At 46.9% G+C, this 23,758-nt stretch overlaps 1 protein-coding gene and 1 pseudogene across 1 annotated transcript; both read left to right on the top strand.

Annotated features, from left to right (window-relative positions):
* Positions 1-4,301: 4,301 nt before the first annotated feature.
* On the top strand, positions 4,302-15,600 carry CYP2S1 (cytochrome P450 family 2 subfamily S member 1). Its single transcript, XM_019751309.3, has 9 exons — positions 4,302-4,696; positions 5,852-6,017; positions 7,988-8,137; positions 8,691-8,851; positions 8,999-9,178; positions 10,781-10,922; positions 12,036-12,223; positions 14,141-14,282; positions 14,367-15,600. The coding sequence occupies exons 1-9, from the start codon at positions 4,523-4,525 to the stop codon at positions 14,546-14,548; spliced, it is 1,485 nt and encodes a 494-aa protein (XP_019606868.2). The 5' UTR covers positions 4,302-4,522; the 3' UTR covers positions 14,549-15,600.
* Positions 15,601-15,872: 272 nt separating this feature from the next.
* Positions 15,873-22,626, top strand: LOC109458022 (large ribosomal subunit protein uL24 pseudogene; annotated as a pseudogene).
* The last annotated feature ends 1,132 nt before the right edge of the window (positions 22,627-23,758 follow it).

Below are 23,758 nucleotides of genomic sequence, written 5' to 3'. Positions count from 1 at the left end.
AGCCAACTGCAGAAAGACATGTGTATGCTGTGTGCTGCCTTTTGCAGGATAAAGTTTTTGAACCTGCAAAAGAACACTTTCCCAAATAGTGTGTGTGGATACACAAATATGTAGGAAAAGAATAAAAAGGTATCTTGAATATTAACTATAAGGAAGTGGTTGTCCTGGGAGAGGGAGGGAGGAATATGACATCTGGGAGGGGACACAGGAGGCCCCAAGTCGGTCAGGAATATTTTATTTCTCTAAAGAAAGAAATGGTAAAAACGTTAAAATATAACAAAGATGGGTGTGCATGCACAACTAATGACAATTCCTCTAAACCTGTGCTGTCTCTGTATTTGAAGTAATTATTTTTAAAACAGAAGGGAGGGATGGAACCAGATGATGACCACAGTGATGGAAGAGAGGGAGAAGCCATCTGTGGGGACAGAGCCCCAGAGAGCAGTTTCCAGGCTCTCAGCCTCACATAGACAGGTGCTGGCTCAGGTAGTAAATGGCCATCAACTGTGATTGGATGGCCATCAGCTGTGGCTAGTTGGCCGTCAGCTGTAACCAGTGAGCCATTGGCCACTAATATAACTGCTGTGGCTACACTAGCAGAAAGAGAAGAAACATAATGGGGGCTAGCAAGAAGATGGTGGCTGAGCCTGCAAGCGGAGCAATGAGGGTTGAGAATTGTGTGGCTCCTGTTTCCTGTTTCTCCAACTCAGTCACCAAAGAGAATATAGTGGTATGACTCCCCTGCCTATGGCTCCGTGGGTGTTCCTTTTTGGCCTCACCATGTCCTGTGTTCTTATGTGGGGAGCGGGAGCTGACACCCACTGGCCGCCTGACTCCCCGCACGACACCATCACAGGGAAGACCTATAGTTTTATTTTTCTCAGTGCTTGGCTGCCTTCCTAATGTGATTTTGAGTGGGCAGTGCCTTCTTTATACCCACACAGAGTTATAGGGTATGGTACATAGAAAGGACCAGGAAAAGAGAGGATGGGGTGAAGGGGTGGGTGAGAGGATGGATGAGGGGTCGGATGTGGGGCTGGGATGAGGAGACAGCAGAAGAACGAAGAACATTGCTGCCTTGTGGTCTATGACATAGTCAAGTCCCTAAGTCACTCTCAGCCAGGGATGTTCTTAGAATCTGGGGAAGCCACTGGCTCCGGGAAGCAGGATTCATTTTTAACTTCCCTTTTGCCCAGTTCTGGGTGCGGGGTGGGGTAGGGTAGATTTGAGGGAGGGAAGAGAAAGAGACCAAGATAAGCAAAACTGGGAGAGGGGAAGGCGTGGGCTGGAGAGCAGACCACCACAGCTCGGACTGCAAGTCGGGTTCTAGAACCATAAGGCTGGGAAGATCTCAAGCAAAATAACCCCTGCCCTCAGCAACTTCCAGAACCCACCACTCAGCCTGCTGGGTTGGCAGCCTCCAAAATGAATTAAATTGATTAATTTAAGCCAATTAAATCTTCACGTTTACTAGGTTGAATCTTGTTAACACTGTGAACTCTGTGTTGGGAACCTCTGAATCTTTGCTCTTCAGACTCAAGAATTTGAAAACCTTGACTGCTCTTTAGATGAATTGGAGAGACTAGCAAATTGTATTCAAATCATTTTATTCAATAAAATATTTATTGAGCACCTACTGTGTGCCAGACACTGGGGAGGATACGTCAGTGAGTCAAACAGACAGAAGTTCCTGCCCCCACGGAGAGAACATTCTGGTGGAGGAAGGCAGAATAAAAATGTAAATCAATATATATGATCATTCCAGGTGGTGATAAGAGGCTATGATGAAAATCTTTTATGTATTTATCAAACACACTCAAAGCTTACACTATGCCAGGCACTATGGTAAGTAGTTAAAAATGAAATTCATGTAATATTTAGTATCTTATTTAATAAATAAAAGCAGGGTCTGGGATGGAGGAAGGAGCTAATTTAACTTAGGTAGTCTCAGATAGTCTCTTCTAGAGGAGACAGGACTTTGAACTGGGAACAGAAAATGAACCAACCTCAATCTCCAAGCCAAGTATTTTGGGCAGAGGGATAGTGCAAAGGCCCTGAGGCTGGCTTGCTGTTTGAGAAAATGAAAGAAGGCCAGCGTGAATGGAGTATAATGTCAAATTCAGCAGCTGGTGGACAGATCGTGAAGGGTTTTGAATTTTATTACCAAATTAGTAGGAAGTCTTGTCTTGGAATCTTTAGACTCTTAGGAACTTTTTAAGTTTTCTAATCTATAGGATCTTGCAATCGTGGTCATCTTAAAACATTAGACTCTTAGAATCGTTGCAATCTTGTAATTTCTATGTGAGGCCAGAGCCCCGTCCCTCAAAACCTGGCTTGCATGTTCCCTACAGTTTCCCTTGGTCTTGATTTCAGCCTCTGACATCCAGGGGTGTGCCCTGAAACAGGGGAGGGAGTGGCAGGGAGGCTGGCCTACACTTTGTTACCATGAAGTAGGTACCAGTTCTTAGTCCTCCTTTGCCTTGATCCAGAAGATTCCAGGAGGTCCCGATTCCAAACTCTAGCCTATCAACCCACTCCTGGGACAGCTAACAGGCACCTCAGGCTTCATGGGGCCAAAAGAGAATTCCTGATTCCACTCCCTCCTGCAAATCCCGTTCCACTAGCTTCCCACCCCAATTGTTTCCCACCCCCCACCCCCAATACCTTCACTCATCTCCTTCCTCTGCCAGGACCTTGCTTGCACTGGACTCTTCCCCTGCTCCCCATTCCCACAATTCCTTCATCAAAGGGCAGCCAGTACCTTATTAAATAAGGTGCTAAATATTAAATGAATTACTATTTTTTGGGGTAGAGAATTCAGTACAGTAGTGGGAGGCGGGTAATTGGGAAGGGCACGAGGGAGATTTCAGGGATGATGGTAACTCTCTATCCTGATAAGAGTTTGGGTCACACAGATGTGTGTGTTTGTTGAAACTCCTCTAAAATAGACTTAAGATTTGTGCGTTTCGCTATATGTAAAATAACTGGGGGTGAAGGGGAGGCGGAGATGACCTGTAAGCAAATACTGCATTCTAGCAAGTGATACGTATGCTGATGTAAGTAGGAATGAAGTGTACTGGTGTCTGCAACTGTCGTTCAAATACACCCAAAAAACTAACATGGATCGATGAGGCAAGATAATAAGATATGTAACAAGGCAAGGATAGTAAAATGTTATTGGTGGAATCTAGGTGGTGAATATACTGTATGTTTGGAAGTTTTCATAATGAAATCTTGAATGAGAAGGCAAAGCAAACTAAGTAACTGCCCTGATGGAAACACTTCAACTGCTTCCTTTTGCAGGAGAAATAAAACACAGTCTTTTCCAGGACACTGCAAGATGTCCCTACTGACCTCATCTCCTACATCCAATCTTTGATGCAGCAAATATTTATTGAACACCTGTGTACCAGGCACTACTCTAGGTGCTGGAGCTACAGCTCTGATCCAAGCAGCATGGACCTGACATCACTGTAACCATCTTCTTCCTCCACAAGTTCATCCCCTGCCAGGCCTTTGCACTACCTGAAATTATTTTGATTTATCTTAAATTATGCAAATGATCGCATGTGGATGAGTGCAGGGAGGGGGCAGAGGCTTTCTGTTACAGCTGCATCACCAGGTCTAGAGCAAAGTCTTGTTTGTAGTTAAGACCTCAATAACTATTAGCTGAAAGAATATTAGCTAACATTTACTTAACACTTGTTCTGTGTGACCCTGGCCCTATTTTATATAAATTGGGTACACACGTACCTATTTAATCCTGAAAACCATCCCCATTTTACAAAAGAGTTAAAAGGGGTACAGAGAAGTGAGGCTGTGAACTCAAGTCGCCTGGCTTCAGACATGATGTTCCTAACCACTATACTATACTGCTAAATAAATGAATGCTTCAATCAGTCATTAAGACTGGTCTGAGTTCAAATCCCAGCTCTGCTGCTTGTTAGCTTTGTGGCCCAGGACCAACAGATTTACCTCTCTGAACTTCAGATTCTTTATTAAAGGTCAAGTCCCTCCTCGTGGTTCGCGGTGAATTTGTCAGATGCTGGAAGAAATTGTCTCAAAGACACCACACACGCACACACGCACGCACAGTTGAACGCGCACCCTGATTACAATGAAGAGGGAAGTAGGAGCAGGGGAGGGCAGTTCGGGGTCAACGCGGGTGTGGGTGTGGCCTCCTGGAGGCTGCCAAAGTCTCGGGCTTCCAGGTTCCTCCAGTTTGCTCACGCCCTACCTGGGGCCGTAGGAGCTGTCTCCGCCCACCTCCACCCTCCGCAACCCCCAACCTGGGTGACTAAGGAAACTACCGTTCGAGAGTGCGTCCCGGACTCCAGACAGAGGCTCGTGTCGTCTGGGACAAAGAAGTCCGTGGGCAGGTGGAGAGAATCCTGCCTGTAGGCTGGGGGAGGGACGACCTGCCCGGCTTCCCTCCGTCTGATTTCGTTGCGGAGGGAGCCGCCGGGACTGGGCCAGCCGCGTGGAGCGCCTGGAAGCAAGGAGAAGGAGCCAGCGTGCGGAGATGGAGACGGTCAGCACCTGGGCGCTGCTGTTGGTGCTGCTGCTCCTGGTGATACCGCTGATGCTGTCCTGGACCCGGACCCCAGGCCACCTGCCCCCGGGCCCCGCGCCGCTGCCGCTGCTGGGGAACCTCCTGCAGCTCCGGCCCGGGGCGTTGTACTTGAATCTCTTACGGGTGTGTAGCCGCTGGGACGCCCTGGCTAGGGGCGGGGGTCCACGTTCAGGAGAAGAAGGGGACTCCGGGGAGAGAAACGGGAGTACCCGGGCTGTGAGGCCCTCGGGTATCCTAGGGAGGAGGCAGGCACAGGGTCCCAGGGCAAAGGGGCTATGGGTGTCCTGCGGTGGGGCAGGAGCAGGGGCCCAGGGCTGAGAAGGGGTGGGGGTGCCTGGGGAGAGAGGACCGGGGTGGGGTTCACGGACTAGGAGGGGCAGAGACTTCTGCCCAGGGAATCCTGGATGGGGAGTGAGAGCAGGGAAGCAGGATCAGTGGCCAGGGTCCCAGGGCAGAGGGGCCCTCAGAATCCTGGGAAAGTGGTGGGGGCCAGGGAGGGCCAGAGAGAGGCCGGAGTCCTCAAGGAGGAAAGAAGCTGATGGTGTGATTGTGGTGGGCTTGTTCCAGGGGAAGAGGTAGCTGGGAGATACAGGTGAGCTCTCCTGAGGAGGGCGAAGAAGAAAGAGGGAAAGGTTCCTGGGGGGAAGTGGAGGCAGCTGGACGGTTCCAGGAATCTATCTGCAGAGAATAGAGGTGTCGGGGGATAGAGCTGGGTTAGCAGGGAGCTGGGAGCTCCTGGAACAGAGAAGAAAAAAGAGCAAGAAAGAAGACTGAGGCAGTCTCAACCTTTGGGGGCGGGGGGGGGGGGGGGGGTGTGGAGGGAGTGGGAAGAGGCCACAGGTTCCCCATTCAAAAGGAGTCTGGGGGACTTCCAAGACATAATGAGGGGGTGGGGAGAGATGGGCCAAGTGCTCAGCAACTGCTCCAGAATTTGAGCGTTTAGCAGTGATTGAAAGGGTGGCTAGTTTGGGGGTGGGGGACAGCTGAGGAATTATGGGAGACCAAAGCTGCAGCTGCAGCTGCCCATTTTTGCTGCCACATGTCTCAGTTGGGATGATGTAGATGGGTTCTGGGTTGTCCCAGGGTCAGAAGTTAGGGCCCTGCAGGAAGTAAGGGGATGGGGACTAGAGAGTATTGGGGGAAGGATCTGGGGAGCCTGGGGGGCGGTTTCTCATTGGTAGCCCATCCAGTGACAAGGGGCTATGATGGAGACATCTAGACTGGAAGAGGCAGCTGCATGTCTACAGCACCTGCCCCCTTCTCCCTTCCTGTCCCCAGCTGAGTAAGAAGTATGGACCAGTGTTCACTGTGCACCTGGGACCCTGGCGGCGCGTGGTGGTCCTGACTGGACACAAGGCTGTGCAGGAGGCCCTGCAAGGTCAAGCTGAGGAATTCAGTGGGCGGGGGACGTTGGCGACGCTGGATGGGACCTTTGACAGCCATGGTGAGTCATGAGTGGAGCTGGAGGCTGCCACTCCTTCACTCAGAGCCTGCTACCAGTTACTGGTATGTGACCTTCACCGGTGGCTTAGTGTTGCTGGGCCTCTGTTTTGTCATCTATAAAGTGGAATGATGGCAGTGCCTGTACATCGGGTTGTAGTGAGGATTGAATGAGGATTGGACCTTGCACAAAGCAAATGCTTGTTAGTCACCAGTGTTCTCTGGTCCAGGTGAAACCCCCAGGGCTGGCAGGAAGGGGGCCAGCTTTCAAGGCACTGGGAATTAATTGACGTGCAAACACTAAATGTAGAAACTATTCTCTCTGTACTAAAACTGGAAGCAGGAGTCCTATGCCACCAGTTGCTGCTGGCACTGTCAGGAGCATAGCAGTCACCAAACAGCTCTGGTCCTGCTCTCTCAGAGTACCTCGGCTAGTGGGGAGACAGACCTGTCACCAGACAGTGACAGTCAGGAGAGGTCAAGGCCAGGATGGTGGATGACCTGGGACTCCAGGAATAGAAGGAGGTGCCTGACCCAGCCTGTTTGCTGGGCGATGTCCAGGAAGTCTTCTTGAAAGATGGGGTGTCTAGGCTGAGACTCAGAAGAAGAATGGGAAATCTGTTCCAGGCAGAGACCAGCAAGTGCAAAAGCATGAGATGAGAGAAGACACATTCATTCATTCAACTGACAAGTTGTCATTATGCCTGGCCCTGTACTGGGTAATGGGGACACAGGTGACCCTGACAGATGTGGTGTCCTGTCTTACTGTGGGAGAGGTAGGCTTGCAGTAAGACAATGGAGGGAGATAATTGAATTCTAAAATGAGAGGTACAGCCTTGATAGCAGGATACAGGGGCCTGTACCGGACAGGGGGCAGGGTAGGGGCAGAATGGGAAGAACCTGAGAAGGCTTCTCAGAGGAGGTGACATTTGAGCTGAGACCTAAAGGATGAATGGAGTTAGTTCAGCAAGGATGGAGTGGTGACTGATCCAGGGAAGAGCAGGGGCCAGGCCTAGAGGGGGACCCCTGACACCTTAGAGGAAGTGACAGAAGACAGTGGGATAGTAGTGGAATGAGTAATAAAGCTGGGGAAGTTAGCCAAGCCTGGTCGTGCACAGCCTGAGTCACACCAGAGTGTTTAGGCTTTGGGTTTTCCTGGGAGCAGTAGATTTCAAGCAGGGAAAAGATATAGTCAGAGTTACAAAGATTCCCCTGGTTACTGTGTGGGAGCCCAGGGAGGGGACTGGGCTGGACCCGGGCTGGAGCCTTGGGCTGGGGCCTTGGGTTGTAATGGTGTGTGGTTGGGAGAGGAATCCAGGGCTTGGGACAAGGTGTGTGGAGTGGGCTGAGACAGGGAGGAGGAGAGATGCTGAGGCTAGTTTGGGACACAGTGGAGTGGTGGGTGTGGAGGATGAGGTGTCTAGGAGGCCATACGGGCCAGCATTGTACCTGTAGAGTGGGAACACTGAGCTCAGAGCAGGTTTCTTGGATGAAGGAGGAAAACAGTCCTGTTGCATCCTCCTCCCTCCCTGTTCAATATCCAAACGATGTGGGACATGGGACCCAATAGCATTCCATAAATGTTGGGGGGTGAGTGAGTGGATGGATGGATGGATGAGAGAAAAATGGAGGAAGAGGAAGGAAGACTAAAAGGATGAGTAGGTGAAAAGAGGACTAAAAAGAAGAAAGGAAGGAAGGGAGGAAGGGAGGAAATCTTCACTCACCCTGCTTAATCACAGAACAGAAGGAGCCTAAAATAATCCCAGTTACCAACTTCACAGGAGAATGTCATCCTCTGACCCAAGGTTAGGTATTTATTAAGAACCTACTGAGTTCTCATCCCTGGGCTAGGCAGGTGTGGACTTAGGACAGGGCCCGAAGAGCCCCCTCAGGTCCCCTCACTGGGAGAAAGGGGGGTCGTCCTAGGGTGTGGGGAGAGGGGCCGGTCCCTCCTGAATCTAGCTTTCTCTGCAGGGGTTTTCTTCTCCAATGGGGAGCGGTGGAAGCAGCTGAGGAAATTCACCACCATGGCTCTGCGGGACCTGGGCATGGGGAAGCAAGAAGGCGAACAGCTGATCCAGGCGGAGGTCCAGTGTCTGGTGGAGGCGTTCCAGGGGACAGAAGGTCAGCAAGGCAGCCCAGGGTCCCTGGGGTCCTGTGTGAGTATGGGGAGGGTCTTCCCACGGTGCCTGGAAGTTGCCCCAGGCCGGCCCCAGGAGTGACAGTGAGGGGAAGTCCCGGCCTCTGGGCCTGGACTGGGGGGGTGGTGTCTATTTACCTCCACCTCTATCTCTTCCTCCACCTGTCTCTGTCCTGCTGTCTCCCTGAAAGTCTGTTACCCTGATATTGTCACATCACTCTTTCTGCCTCTTTTCTTTTTCTCTCCACTTCTCTGATTTTCTTTTCTGTAAGTCTGTCTCTGTCTTTCTCTGACTCTATGTCTCTCCTTGTCTGTCTGTCTCTCTGTCTCTCTTTCCCAATTTGTCTCCCTGTCTATCTCTTTCCCTATCTGTCTGCCTCTCTCTGTCTCTGTGTCCATCTCTCTGTCCCTATTTATGTCTCTCCCTGTCTCTCTGTCTCCGTCTCTGTGCCTATCTCTTTCTGGTCGCATCTGGCCCCCATGGAGTGGGTCCACTCGGTCTCCATCACACTCCTTCTCCCTGTCCCCACCCCCCAGGACAGCCATTTGACCCCTCCCTGCTGCTGGCCCAGGCCACCTCCAATGTCGCCTGCTCCCTCACCTTCGGCCTCCGTTTCCCCTATGACGACAAAGAGTTCCAGGCCGTGGTCCGGGCTGCTGGTGGCGTCCTGCTGGGTATCAGCTCCCCATGGGGCCAGGTAAGTGGGTGGGACCCCTCTCTGGCCACCTTTCCGAAAGGTTCCTGCCCACCTCTTCCAGGTAACCCCCAGAGCACCCCGTGCACCTGCCCCTGTGCCCTGATGCAGGGCCAGGTCCCCATGAGAACAGCTGCCTTCTCCCCACAGGCCTATGAGATGTTTTCTTGGCTCCTGTGGCCCCTTCCAGGCCCCCGCACAGAGCTCCTCAGCCACGTGAGCACCCTGGCCTCCTTCGCTGTTGAGCAGGTGCAGCGGCACCGGGGGAGTCTGGACACCTCAGGCCCTGCACGTGATGTTGTGGATTCCTTCCTGCTGAAGATGGCAAAGGTTAGAGGTTAGGGGTGGGAGTAGGTGTGCTCCTGAATGGGCCAATGACATGGTAGCCTCTCACCTGGGTGTGGCTAGGAATCTCTGTCAGGCCTCCCTCTCTCTCTCTCTGCATATGTCTCTCTCTGTCTCTCTCTCTCTGTCTCTCTCTCTGTCTCTCTCTCTCTCTCTCTCTCTCTCTCTCTCTCTCTCTCTCTCTCTCTCTCTCCATGTCTCTGTGAATTTGTGTCTGTGCATGTGCGTGCATTTGTGCATGGCTCTTCTTTCTGGTGCATTGCTCTCTCTGCCTGTCCCCACACCCTACCTCATGCATATCTGAGTCTCTTGCATCTCTCCTCTTTCCCCTCCCTCCAGCCTCAGCCCCATTAGGCCCTATGCCCAGTGACCTGCCACCAGCATTCCCACCATCACTTCACCCCACCCCCTGCACCCCTACCCACACAGGAGGTTTCCTATAAATCATAATCATTTACTTATGAAACTTTGCAATAACCAATTATACTAATAAAGTCCACTTTATTCATTACATAAAGACAATTTATTATTATATGAGAAAATGAGAATTAAGGTGACTCCTTTGGAAATAACTAGTTTTGGATTGTATAAACTTTGGAATTATGGGAGATATTCAGGGCCACATCTTTTGAATAAATGCAGCCACCCTGTTCATGAAGAGAGAGATTTTTTTTTCTTATCCTTGTGGCCCCATTTCTTTTCTTTCATTTTTTAAATTAAAAAAAATTAATTGTAGTAAAATACACATAACATAAAATTTACCATCTTAACTATATTTCAGTGTATATTTCAATAGTGTTAAGTGTACTCATATTGTTGTACAACCAATCTCCAGAACTCTTTTCAACTTGCAAAGCTGAAATTCTATACTTTCTAAATAACTCCCCACCTTCCCTTCCCCCTGCCCCTGGCAATCGCCATTCTACTTTCTGTCTTTATGCATTTGCTTACTCTAGGACCTCTTATAAGGGGACCTGTACAGTGTTTATCCTCTAGTAACTAGCTTATTTCACTCAGCATAATATCCTCAAGGTTTATCTATGTTATAGCATATGACAGGATTTGCTTCCTTTTTAAGGCTGAATCATATTCCATTGTCTGTGTAGATCACATTTCAGGTATCCATTCATCCTGTCCGCCGGTGGACACTTGGGTGGCTCCCACCTTTTAGCTACTGTGAATAATGCTGCTATGGGTGTACAGATATCGTTCCGAGACCCTGCTTCCAATTCTTTTGGATGTATACCCAGAAGTGGCATTGCTGGATCCTACAGTGATTCTATTTTAATTTTTTGAGGAACCGCCATACTGTTTTCACCAATAGTGACAGGGATCCCAATCTCCCCACAGCCTCACCAATACTTATCATTTTGTTTGTTTTTTATGGTGACCATTCACTTTCATTTTTAAAAATATTTCAACCAGAAAGAATTGATATCAAGCGCCCACTTCCCAACTTTCTCAAACATTTATTTAAACTCCCTGACGAAGCTTGAACGTGCTGTGCTGCACCCCAAACCTGGCTGTACTGGGCCTCTCCTCTCCGAAGCCTGTGTTCTCTGAGCCCCTCTGTCTGGTTTCTCGCAGGAGGAACAAAACCCAAACACAGAATTCACTGACAAGAACTTGCTGATGACAGTCATTTATCTGCTGTTTGCTGGGACAGTGACAGTCAGTGCCACAGTCCGATACACCCTCCTGCTTCTGCTGAAATACCCTGAGGTCCAAGGTAGGAGCCCTTTCCACTAAACAAGCCCTGGGAACAGAAGAAGAATGTTCAGGAGAGTGGACGGCCTTGAGTCAGAGCCTGGAGAGGACCATGAACCTTGCATCTGGGGTACCTGGGGAATGAGAAGTGGGGGGACTGCCGGTTGTAGCATGAGGAAGTATAGTGAGAAATGAGGCAGCAGATGTCTCAGGGTCTTGTCACCTAATCCTGAGCAATTGGGAGCCATGGAAGGATATTGAGTAGAGAAGGGCAGGGTCAAATTAGCCTTTTAGAAAACTCCTTTGAGCTGCCGTAAGAAGGTAGATTGTACAGGTGACAGATGATGCCAGGAACCTAGGGAGAAGGACAGGTAGCAACCTGGGTGGGAGAGGACAGGGCTGGGCCAAACTGTGGGGAGGGCGGAGGGGGCCGAGCAGGCAGGTGGTAGAAGATGACGGGGACGGAGGAATCCAGAGTCAGGTCCACGGCTCTGGCTAGGAGACTAGGGAACCGTGGGGCCACCCTGAGAAGGGGAAAGAAAAGATGAGGGACTGTTTCAGGGGAGACAGTGAGGCCAGTTTGGGACACTTAAAGTGTGAGGGTCCTGGGACCACCTGTGGCGAGGTGTCCAGGAGGGTCAGGACTGGAGATGAAAAAAAAATTGGGGTCATCAGAGCACAGGCAGGACTGAAGCTGGGATGGTGAGGGAGGGTGTGTGGGTAAGAGGCAGGGCTGATTACAAGTCCCAAAGAACTCCAGAATCTCAGCGTCAGACAACTGCGGTAAACACTGTCGAGCCAGTGGGGTGGGCTGACCTGGAGGATGGGACTCTTAGGGTCTGGTGGCCTTGGTGGAACGGAGTCAGTTGTGACTTCAGCTCTCTGGGCCTCAGTTTCCTCATCTGCGAAATGGGGATAGATACTGGTACCTACCTCACAGGATTGCTGAGGGAGTTAGGAGAGATATAATGCCCATCACACAGGAGGTGTGGGACCCAGGCTCAGCGAGGGCTAGGGGACCCTTCCTTCCCGACCTCCAGCCTCACCCCAACGGTAGCTGCTCAAGAAGATGAGGCTTTGAAGGGGACGGCCCCACCCCACATCTGACTTCCAACCCTCCTCCTCTTGGGGTCAGAGCGTGTGCGGGAGGAGCTGACAAAAGAGCTGGGGGCTGGCCGGGCACCAGGTCTGGGGGACCGAGCCCGCCTCCCATACACGGACGCGGTTCTGCATGAGGCGCAACGGCTGCTCGCACTGGTGCCCATGGGGATACCCCACGTCCTCACAAGGCCCACCTGCTTCCGAGGGTACACCCTGCCTCAGGTGAGTCTGCGGGCCAGCCATGCCCAGTGGTATCTCTGCCTCGGGCTTAAGTCTGTTGCTATCTGTCTGTCTGACTTTTTCTGGATCTTGGTGTCTCTTTCTCTCTCTGCATTTCTCTTACATTTTGACTCTGTCTCTGGGCCTCAGTTTCTCCATATGCCCAATGGATAGCCTAATTCTACCTTGTTTCAAAGTGGTGAACATTCACTTGGACCATCAGATGAAGAGACAGGCAGGGAAGCAATCTGAGAAACTGAGGGCTAACCGAGACACACACTCAAACCCAGCCTCTCAGTTCCTGCCCCTTCATTAGAGAGCAACTCAGAAGCAGTACCACCAGAGGGCGATGTCTCCCCAGAAAACAGAGGTGCCTTATGGCCAAGCTGCTCCCTCCTTGAGTTTCGCTGCAGTAGAATTAAACCTGTGCCAATTAGAATCTAGTCCTGCTGTTTTCTGGTTGGGACCTTGGGCAAATCACTTCCTGCTCTGAACCTTCATCTACCCCTCTTCTAAACTGGGAACGATAATGGTATCAACTTGGGATTGTAGGAATCTACGAGATCATGCTTGTAAAACACCAAGTCTCTGTGATGGGGGTGGGGGCCCTGTGTACGAAGCAGCAATGACTATTGCTAATGCAGTGACTGTGCAATGAGAACTACTAATAGTGACAACAGTAATAACAAGCTTCAGTGATTGAGGACCTGCTTTGCCAGCTATTTAATCTTCAGGACAATCGTACCCCATTATTGTGCCCATTTACAGATGAGGAAACTGAGGCCCTGAAAGGTTCGAAGACTTGCCAAGCTCACCCAGCCTACAAGCAGTCAGGGCAGTATTTGAACCCAGAGCCTATGCTTTAACCACTGCTATCTGCCTTTCTCTTATTTTAACAACAATAACACAATCCTGTCTTTTCCTGAAGTCCCCTCACTTTTTCAACTCCAAGCCACATTAGCTAGAGTCCCTAGCAATGGAGATCCCTCTCCCTCTTCTCACTCTCCACCTCCTTCACCCTCCACCAAAGCCCTGGGAACATGGTAACTCTGATCTCAGCTGAAGGGGCTGCCACACTCCCTGAACCTAGGCAGGGGAGCCTTCATGGACAGCCCTCACCTACCCACCCTTGCCTTCACTTCTGGAAGACCAGAGAGGCAAAAAGCTGCACTCTGAGCCAGGTGGCTTAGGACAGAATCACAATGTACCCTCAAAGTTTAAAAACAAAATGTAAAAATAATGAACTCTGCCATGTCAAAAGTTGCCTTGGACAAGTTACTTAAGATTTCTGGGGCTCAGTTTTCCCATCTTTAAAAGAGGGAACATTAGTAACCACTTCCTAGGCTTGTTAAAATATTTAGTGAATAGGGCAGCCAGTTGGCTTAGTTGGTTAGTGTGATGCTTTTAACAATAAGGTTGCCGGTTCGATCCCCACATGGGCCACTGTGAGCTGCGCCCTCCACAACTAGATTGAAACAACTACTTGACTTGGAGCTGATGGGTCCTGGAAAAATACACTTAAAATAAACAAAAGTTTAACTATATATATATATATATATATATATATATATATATATTTAAACTTTATAAATATATATATTTGTATACTTAAACTTTTATTTATTTTAAGGGTATATATATATATATATATATATATATATATATATATTTAGTGAATTTATGTGTGGCTGTGTATGTACATATAGTGTACATATAAGACATGTACCTATTACATATAAGGTAATATATATAAAATGCTTAATAAGTGCCTGGCCTGTAATAAGCTTGATACATGTTGATGGTATTACCTTTTGTGAACTGGTTTCCCCAACACTCCAGACTTTTGTGCTCAGCAATCGGGAACATAACGACTGGGCTGTGAGGGATATTGTAGTAGTTTTATTATTATTTTTCCCTCAGGGCACTGAGGTGTTCCCTCTCTTGGGCTCTGTCCTTCATGACCCAGAGGTCTTCAAGCAGCCAGAGGAGTTCAACCCAGGTCGATTCCTGGATGCAGAAGGAAGGTTCAAAAAACAGGAAGCGTTCCTGCCCTTCTCCTTAGGTACCTGCTGGGCCTGTCCCTGCGCACCACTGGTCCTTCCTGGGTGTGAGGACTGGCCCAGCCCCATCTCCCTCTTTCCTCCAGGTAAGCGTGTCTGCCTTGGGGAGGGCCTGGCCCGAGCAGAGCTCTTCCTCCTGGTCACTGCCATCCTGCAGGCCTTCTCCCTGGAGAGTCCATGCCCACCAGGTGCCCTCAGCCTCCAGCCAGCTGTCAGTGGCCTTTTCAACATCCCCCCTGCCTTCCAGCTGCAAGTCCGGCCCCGCTGACCTCCACCCCACCCCACAGTGTGGACCAGATGAAGGAGAGGGCCTTGGGAGGTGGCAGCCTCAACTTTGGACATGCACATGGCTGTTTCCAGAGCCACAAGTCTACACCACAGGCAGCTACATTCACACACCTATAGTTGTTTTCTAGAGTTGGTCATACAGGTATTCAGCCTACTTCTTCACAGGGCCACGCTCATTGGTCCACGCAGCTGTCAGACACGCAGCCACACACAAGAAGGACACACAAGCTTTCTACAGACATCGTCTATTGGAATCACAACCACATGCTCAGATAACCTACTAACACACACAACACAACTCGCCTGGACTCGCAACCCACACGTGGGAGTTCATCTGCCACCTTCACCAGCCACCAAAACAGCCACTGTGTTCAGCGCCCACACACCTTCTTCAGTCATCAAACTTACCAGTGCCACCATCTCTGGGAGCCTGGTGCATAGAATATGCCCCCTCGTGGGTCATGTCACCTCCCAGAGACACTATCCCTTTCCTCAGCCCTCAAATGACCACACCCTGTCCAGGCACATGACCATCACCATGCACACACCCCCAACCACTAAGCCACTCAGCCCACGAGTGACGTTGTCCTAGCTCCTGACTATCTTCCCACGGAGACACCCCACTCCCACTGAGTCATAGCCCGCCTCTGCACCTTCAGCCCTCAAGGACACCCTTTTCCAAATATCCTAACTCCAAATTCTCCCAAATACAAATACACCCCCAGTGTGCAGTTGTGCACACAGGCCTGGGAACCAAGTAAACTTGGACACACAAGGACCCTCAGATCAGAGGAACCCTCCACGCACTCCAGCTTATATAACCACGTTGAAAGCCTCCCTTGCCCCTTCTGCTCCAGCCCCAAATGCTGGTGGGTAAGCCCTACTCAAAGTCCCCATTAGACTCACTGGAAGGGGCTAAACAACCAAGTAGGGGCCAGATTTCAACTCCTTATGTCAGGGAAGAGGCCAGGTCTGCTGTCCTTGGACTGGAAGGTCCCTGTTTTGCAATAAAAGTTTGTTTCTGGCCCCTGATCCAGCCCCGTGGCAGGGCTGTGTGTGTGTGTGTGTGTGTGTGTGTGTGTGTGAGTGAGTGTGACAGTGTCCATCATTGTAAGGGGTGGGGATGGAGGGTCCACCCCTCCCTCGAGGCTGGGCGGGAGCTGAAAAACATGGCCCCCGCCCACCCTGGCTGTTGACATCAGTACCAGATGTGAGGTTGGGGGAGGGGGGGCCTCTCCTGGACTCACTTCCGGTGAGGCAGATGGGGGAGGGCTGGGGGGGGGCAGGGAGAAGGTAACGGCAGAACTGCATGCCTGTGGGTGGGGGTGCCTCCGCCAGAGAAGCTTGAAAATGATGTATCCAAGCCCTGGGAACTCTCCCAATCTGAAAGCAGATGCTGAAATACAAACTCTAACCCTACGCCCGCCTCTTCCACTATCCTTTTTCTCCTGCCTTCTCTAAGAAAAGAAACCAGAAGCATCTTTTTATTTGTTAATTATCTATTAAGGAAGCTTTTAAACAAAAGTAGAGAGACTAGTACAATGAACCCGTGTCCACCACTGGCCTCATTTGGTAATCATCCCCTCTCTGCTATTTTTATCCCCTTTTCTGCTAGTTTTATTTCATCCATCACTCTTACAATCATTTTAAAATCACTGAATATGCATTTCTAATAGTAAAGAACATCCCCCCACAAAGTTTTATTACGTGAATTTTCAAACATGCAGCAAAGTTGGGGGAATTACACGAGGAACCCACCCACTCTTCCCTGTGCTACTGCCTGGATTTGGTTTGCTTTAGCACATTTCTATCCACCTGTCCATCCAGCTAACTGTGTTAGGCATTTCAAAGTAAATTGCAGATACCAGTTTATCTGCCCCTGAATGCTTCATTCAGCAATGCATGTATCATTAAAGTCTTTTTTCTAGTTTTCCACAATATCCTTTTATTTTATTTTATTTATTTATTTTTATTTATTTATTTATTTATTTATTTGTTTATTTATTTATTTATTTTTGGCTTAAGTTCTATAGAGGTAGCCCAGAACAGTGATATAGAGAATTGAAAGATGAGAGCAGGATCAGATCCTAACTTTGCCACTCTAAAGCTAATCACCCCTTGACTTAGAGTAGAGCATCTAAAAGATTAAAATGTGAAAAATTCTGGGACTTAATTGGAACAAAATATAAGCTAAGTCCCTGGGTTTGCTATTATTACGGGTTTTTTATGCATCAATGTTGTGGACAAAAAAGGGGCCACATACTAAACCTGACAAGTGTGACGGGCCTTATAAACTCTGAGACTGAAAGTAACCACACAGGATGGTCTGAACATAAAAATTCCTAACTAAAAGGGACTCATGGCGGGTAGTCCCGTCCTACGCCTGTAGCTTCCTTGACAAACATCAGTCTTTGCCTTAAGAAGCCTGTCTTTTTGCGTCTAACATAACATACCTTTGAAATGTCAGAGTAATCTCTTTTTCCAGACCCCTGGGCACAAGCGCCAGCACCAGAGCTTGACATCACAGAACCCCTCTTGTTATCTTGTTCTCCACATACCATCTCTGTGTACTACAAATGTTAATTCTTAACTATCCTGTACTTGCCAATGTGAAAGGAGTATGTATGTCTCCGTTTTACTTTTTATCCAATCCCAGAGATTTCCCTCTTTGCTTTCTCTCGTCCCCTTAATCTACCACCAATGGATTCCATGTAACCCTCCTTACATCTCCTTTGATTCTAATGTCTAAAAGAAGCTGCAAAACTCCATTCTCTGGAGTGTTTCTCAGTCCGTTGAGATTTTGCTTCCCAGTGATTGTCAGTTTGTCTCGAACTCTCAAAAGTTCTCTAGGGGTGGCTGGATAGCTCAGTTAGTTAAAGCGCAGTGCTCTTAACAAGGTTGCCGGTTCGATCCCCGCATGGGCCACTGTGAGCTGTGGCCTCCACAACCAGATTGAAACAACTACTTGGAGCTGGTGGGTCCTGGAAAAACACACTTAAATAACGTTTTTTTAAAAAGTTCTCTACAGGTTTGGACATTTCTTAACCGTGACATGAAAAGGAATGAATGAGATTTAAGGTTTTCTCTTTTTAAACTAAGCAATGACTTGCTTTCCTTTTCACTCACAATTCACATTCAGGGAAATTTGGGAGCAGAAATACAAGCAAACTCATTTATTTAAGAAAGGATGGATTTTGCACTGCATCAATATGAAAGGTGACATTAGTTAGGCTGATTTCAGTTGCAAGCGAAATATAAACTCAAAATAGTTTAAGCAATAAAGTATTATTGAATAAAACTAAATAAATTCTAAATAAAAGTATTTAGAATTTGTAGTGTGTGTGTGTGTGTGTGTGTGTGGTAAAATATGCATAACCATAGTTATCATTTTAATCATAAGTGTTCAATTCGGTGGCATTAAATACATTCACTGCGTAACCATCATCACTATCTCTACTCTCAAATTTCATTATCCCCAAAAAAGACTCAGTTTTTTAAAACAGTAGCTTTCCCTTTAAAAATTGCTTTTTAAAAGTCACAACCATAATCATTTTCACAACTATCACACTGAGCAGTTCTGCCATCAGTGTTCTCAGATTCCTGACAGTCTCATGAGTGTAATTTATAATTGGGTTTGTTCAAACAAGGACCCAAGGCTCACCACATGTTGCCTTCGTTTAAATCATCTTAGGTCTTTTATATCTGCAACGGTTCCCCAACCTTTTGAGTGCCACTTATTTCTTGAAGAAACTGGGTCCTTTTTCCTGTACAATTTTTTCATATCCCGGATTTGGCAGGGGCCAGATTCTAACTTCCTGTGTTAAGGAAGAGGCATCTTTGTGATGCCACTCAAGCTGTCCTTCCATTCCCAGGAATTCCCTATAACCTGGGCATTAGATATGATTCGGGCTCATCTGGCAAGAGCTCCTCACTGGAGGTGCTTGTCCCTTTCTGGAGCATCACATCCTATTAAACAGTGGTACCGTGCAGTGCATGTAGGTCCTGATCCCTTTGGTAGAAAGTTTCCTGTTAACTTTCCACTTACTGGCTTTAGCAGAGAGGCCCTTTAAAACCAAATCAAATCAGGTCTGCTCAGAGCCACCCAGTGGGGAAGCCTGGTGCACTGTTGGTGGGGATGTAAATTGGTGCAGCCACTGTAAAAAAATGGTATGGAAGTCCTTCAAGAAATTAAATATAAGATTACCATATGACCCAGCAATCCCACTTCTGAGTATATATCCGAAGGAAAAGAAATCAGTACCTCAAAGAGATATCTGCACCCATGGTCATGGCAGTATTCTTCACGATAGCCAAGACATAGAAACAAACTAAGTGTCCACCATCAGGTGAATGAATAAAGAAAACGTGATATACATTTGACCCTTGAAAAACATGGGTAAGGGGCTACAACCCCCCGTGTAGTTGAAAATCCATGTATAACTTTTTTTTAAGTTTAATCAAATATTAAATCAAAAAAGGACAAGAAAATAGAATTAAGGGACAAAAACCAGATGAAACAAATAGCAAAATGGTAGACACAAGTCCAACTATCTTAATAATCGTATTAAATGCAAATGGACCAAATACTTCAATCAAAAGGCAGAGATTCAGACTAAATATAAAAACAAGACCCAACCATATCCAGTCTACCAGAGGGTGCAATTTAAGTTTAGTCAACTCACATGGTTGGATGTTCTTACCAGGCAAAGGTATCCTAGGGTGTCCAGATTTTGGCAATTGAGGACAAGTTATGAAAAAAAGAGCAGGTTTCTCTAAAATAGCAAGATTCAAGAGGACAGGACATAGATCTTAATGGGAAGAGAGTAAAAAAATCAGTGGCCATTTTTTAAAACAGCCATAAGGATAAAACTACCTTTGCTATAGGTGCATATGTAACTTTTGACTCCCCAAAAACTTAACTGCTAATAGCCTACTGTTGACTGGAAGCTTTACTGGTAATATAAACAGTTGATTAATGCATATTTTGTATGCTATGTGCATTATATACTACTGTATTCTTATAATACAGAAAACTAGAGAAAATAAAATGTCAAGAAAGTCATAAGGAAGTGAAAATACATCTAGAGTATTTATTGAAAAAAATCGGGGTGGCCAGATGGCTCAGTTGGTTAGAGCACAAGCTCTTAACAGCAAGGTTGCCAGTTCAATTCCCAGATGGGCCAGTGAACTGTGCCCTCCACAATTACGCCTTTCAACGTAGATTGAAAACAACGACTTCACATCCTGGAAAAATACGCTATTCTCAAATATTCCCCAATTAAAAAAAAATCTGCATATAACTGAACCTGTACGATTCAAACCTGTGTTGTTTGAGGGTCAGCTGAGTGTGTGTGTGTGTGTGTGTGTGTGTGTGTGTGTGTGTGTGTGTAAAATGTATAAAATGGAATATTATTCAACCATAAAAAGGAAATCCTACAACTTGTGACAATATGGATGGAACCTGAGAGTACTATGCTAAGTAAAATAAATCAGAGAAAAACAAATATTAATACTCTATGATCTTATGATCTTGCTTACTCATATATGTAGAATCTAAAAAAGCTGACTCATAGAAACAGAGACAGATGTAATGTACAGCATGATGGCATAGTTAATAATATGGTACAATACAATAATACTGCATTGTATATTTGAAAGTTGCTAAGAGAGTAGATCCTAAAAGTTTCCATCACCAGAAACAGAACTTTTGTAACTATATATGATGATGGATGTTAACTAGATTTACTGTGATAATCATTTTGCCGTATATACGAACATTGAATTACTATGTTATACACCTGAAGCTAATGTAATGTTATGTCAATTATATCTCAATAAAAATTAATTAATTAAAAAGAAACAAGGAGCAGAATGGTGATGGCCAGGGGCTGGGGGATGAGGGATATGAGAAGATGTTGGTCAAGGGTACAAACTTTCAGTTATAAAAATGAATAAGTTCGAGGATCTAATATATAACATGGTGTTTATAGTTAATAATACTGTAGTATATAATTGAAATTTACTAACAGAGTAGATCTTAAATGTTCTCACCACACAAAAAAAGGCAACTACGTGAGGTGATGAATGTGTTAACTAACTTTATTGTGGTAATCATTTCAAAATATACACATATAGCTCTTCCATTCTGCTGCCATCGCTGAAGAACCAGCAGCCAAAATGAAGTTCAACATTTTTGTGACTTCTGACCAGAGCAAGAACGGTAAAAGGCATTTCAATGCACCTTCCCACATTCGCAGGAAGATTATGTCTTCTTCCAAAGAGCTGAGACAGAAGTACAATGTTCGATCCTTGCCCATCCGAAAGGATGATAAAATTCAAGTTGTCCGAGGACACTACGAAGGACAGCAAATTGGCAAAGTAGCCCAGGGTTACAGGAAGAAATACGTCACCTACATCGAGCCAGTGCGGTGGAAGAAGGCTAATGGCACCACTGTTCAGGGGGGCATTCACCCCAGCAAGGTGGTTATCACTAGACCAAAGCTGGACGAAAACCATAAAAAGAACCTTAAATGGAAAGCCAAATTTCACTAAGTAGGAAAGGAAAAGGGCAAATATAAGGAAGAAACAATTGAGAAGATGCAGGTATAAAGTAATCTTATGTACAGCTTTCATTAAAAACTGTTAAGATGAAAATACGTGTGTGTGTATTAAATCATGTTATACACTTTAAGTTTGTTCAATTTTATTTGTCAATTATATCTCAATAAAGTCAGTGGGTTGTATCATTATTGAAATAGCCAAAGTTCTCGCTAGGCCAAGGCCCTCACTGACCTTACCTCCTCCCTGACACCCATGCTTTTCAGCCACATGGGTCTCTTCCTTGAATTTCTGCACAGCCTACCTCCAGGCCTTTGCACTGTCTGTTCTCTCTGCCTGGAATGCCCTTCCCTACATGACTCACTTGCTAATTTACTTCAGATCTTGATCATAACCTCAGAGAGGCCCTTCTTGGCCACCTTCTCTAAAATGATGCTCCCACACTTTGCTATTCTCTCCCCACACTTTTCTTTATTTTTCTTCATTGCCTATGTTGCATTCTGATAAATGCTTATCTGGTTGTTGTCACTCTTCCCCTAGGAATGTGAGCTCCATGAGGGCAGAGATTTGTCTTGCTCACTGTGGAATATCCAGCCCATGGCACAGGGAACATTACTATCCACCTTATTTTTAAAATGCATTTAATAGTAAATTGCAAAAATGAGGTCTGACCATTAAGTTCGTGAACTCATCCTAGAACTAGTACTATATACTTCATTGTTGAATATCACTATGGTCACCTTTGAAATACTCCTCTTGGGAAGCTATGCACTGATGCCAGCACATAGTTCATCCTTCAAAGCAATTTTGGAACTCTTTTTCTGGAATGGCCATCAGAGCTGTTGTCATATTACCCTTTATGTCTTGAATCTCATCCAAATGTCTTCCTTTCAATATTTCCTTTATCTTTGGGTAAAGAAAGTCATTGGGAGCCAGATCAGGTGAGTAGAGAGGGTGTTCCAGTACAGTTATTTATTTACTGGCTAAGAACTCTCTCACAGACAGTGCCACGTAGGCTGGTGCATTGTAGTGATACAAGAGCCATGAATTGTTGGCCAAAAGTCCAGGTGGTCTAACTTTTTCACACAGTCTTTTCAGCACTTCCAAATAGTAAACTTGGTTAACTGTTTGTCCAGTTGGTACAAATTCACAGTGACTAATTTCTCTGATATCAAAAAAGTTTAGCAACATTGTTTTGACTCTTGATTTGGACTGATGGAACTTTTTTGGTCGTGAATTGGCTGACTTCCATCGTGCACTTTGATGCTTTGTTTCAGGGTCGTGTTGGTATATGCATGTTTCATCACCAATGATAACATTGTCCAAAACATCATCTTGCCTTTCCAAAAGATCTTGGCAAACTTCTACTCTCCTTTGCTTTTGTTCATCAGTGGGCTCCATCGGGACCATTTTTGCAAACACCTTTTTCATGCCAAGATTTTCAGTTAAGATTATCCTAACTGGAGGTGGATGGGTGGCTCAGTTGGTTAGAGCGCAAGTTCTGGGCAACGGGGCTGCTGGTTCAATTCCCACATGGGCCAGCGAGCTGCGCCCTCCGCAACTAGAATGAAGTCAATGAGCTGCCGCTGAGCTCCCGGGTGGCCAGATGGCTCAGTTGGTTGGAGCACGGGCTTTCAACCACAATGTTGCCGGTTGGACTCCTCAACTCCTCGACTCCCACAAGGGATGGTGGGCTCTGCCCGCAACTAAGATTGAACACGGCACCTTGAGCTCAGCTGCCGCTGAGCTCCCGGATGGCTCAGTTGCTTGGAGAGCGTCCTCTCAACCACAAGGGGTTGCCAGTTCGACTCCCGCAAGGGATGGTGGGCTGTGCCCCCTGCATCTAACAATGGCGACTGGAGCTGAGTTGTGCCCTCCACAACTAAAATTGGAAGGACAACAACTTGACTTGGGTGGAGCTGATGAGTCCTGGGAAAAACACACTACTGTTCCCCAATAAAAAGTCCTGGAAATACACACTGTTCCCCAATAAAGTCTTTTTCCCCTTCCCCAATAAAATCTTTAAAAAAAAAAAAAAGATTTTCCTAACTGTTTCTCTATCGATGTTTACTTGGTCTGCTATGCTTCTCACCGTCAGCCGATGATTTTGATGCACAATTCGATGAATTTTTGCAATGTTTTTGTCAGTTCTTGTTACTGGCTGCCCTGACCTCTCTTCATCAGTAACACATTCTCTCCCCTCAGAAAAACGTTTAATTCATTTGTACACTGCTGTTTTCTTCACGATATTATCCCCATAAACTTGGACTAACATGTCTCTGATTTCACTTGCACTCTTGCCAAGTTTAACAAGACATTTAACGTTTGTTTGTTGCTCTAATTCAAACTCAGACATTCTCGTGACAGCAGAGACCCCCACGTACAAAACACATAGGGGCATGAAAATGGACACATAACAGAACCAACACACAGGCACTGGATCTGCAAGGAGCAGAATACACAATCCCACCAGAGGGAGACCCCAATGCAAGTACACAGAGACACACAGATGAGATGCAAAAAAATCAAGGGCACCTTGTCAGCTGTTGTCACCACAGTCACCACATGCAAGGAACTGAATGTTCACTAACCCAGGACATCCTCCCTCTAGTCTGGTAAGTGGATTCTATTC

This window comes from Rhinolophus sinicus, chromosome 8 (genome assembly GCF_057876585.1).
Source record: "Rhinolophus sinicus isolate RSI-liver-muscle chromosome 8, RSI-T2T, whole genome shotgun sequence".
NCBI classification, from domain to species: domain Eukaryota; kingdom Metazoa; phylum Chordata; class Mammalia; order Chiroptera; family Rhinolophidae; genus Rhinolophus; species Rhinolophus sinicus.
Note: the sequence above shows the minus strand (reverse complement) of the source record. Positions and strands in the feature narration are given on the sequence as shown.

Bases quoted from the DNA above. Each gene is read 5' to 3' on its own strand.
- CYP2S1 (XM_019751309.3), top strand. From the start codon at position 4,523: ATGGAGACGGTCAGCACCTGGGCGCTGCTGTTGGTGCTGCTGCTCCTG. The intron at 8,138-8,690 runs GTCAGCAAGGCA...CCCACCCCCCAG, and splicing joins GGCGTTCCAGGGGACAGAAG to GACAGCCATTTGACCCCTCC. The intron at 9,179-10,780 runs GTTAGAGGTTAG...GGTTTCTCGCAG, and splicing joins TCCTGCTGAAGATGGCAAAG to GAGGAACAAAACCCAAACAC.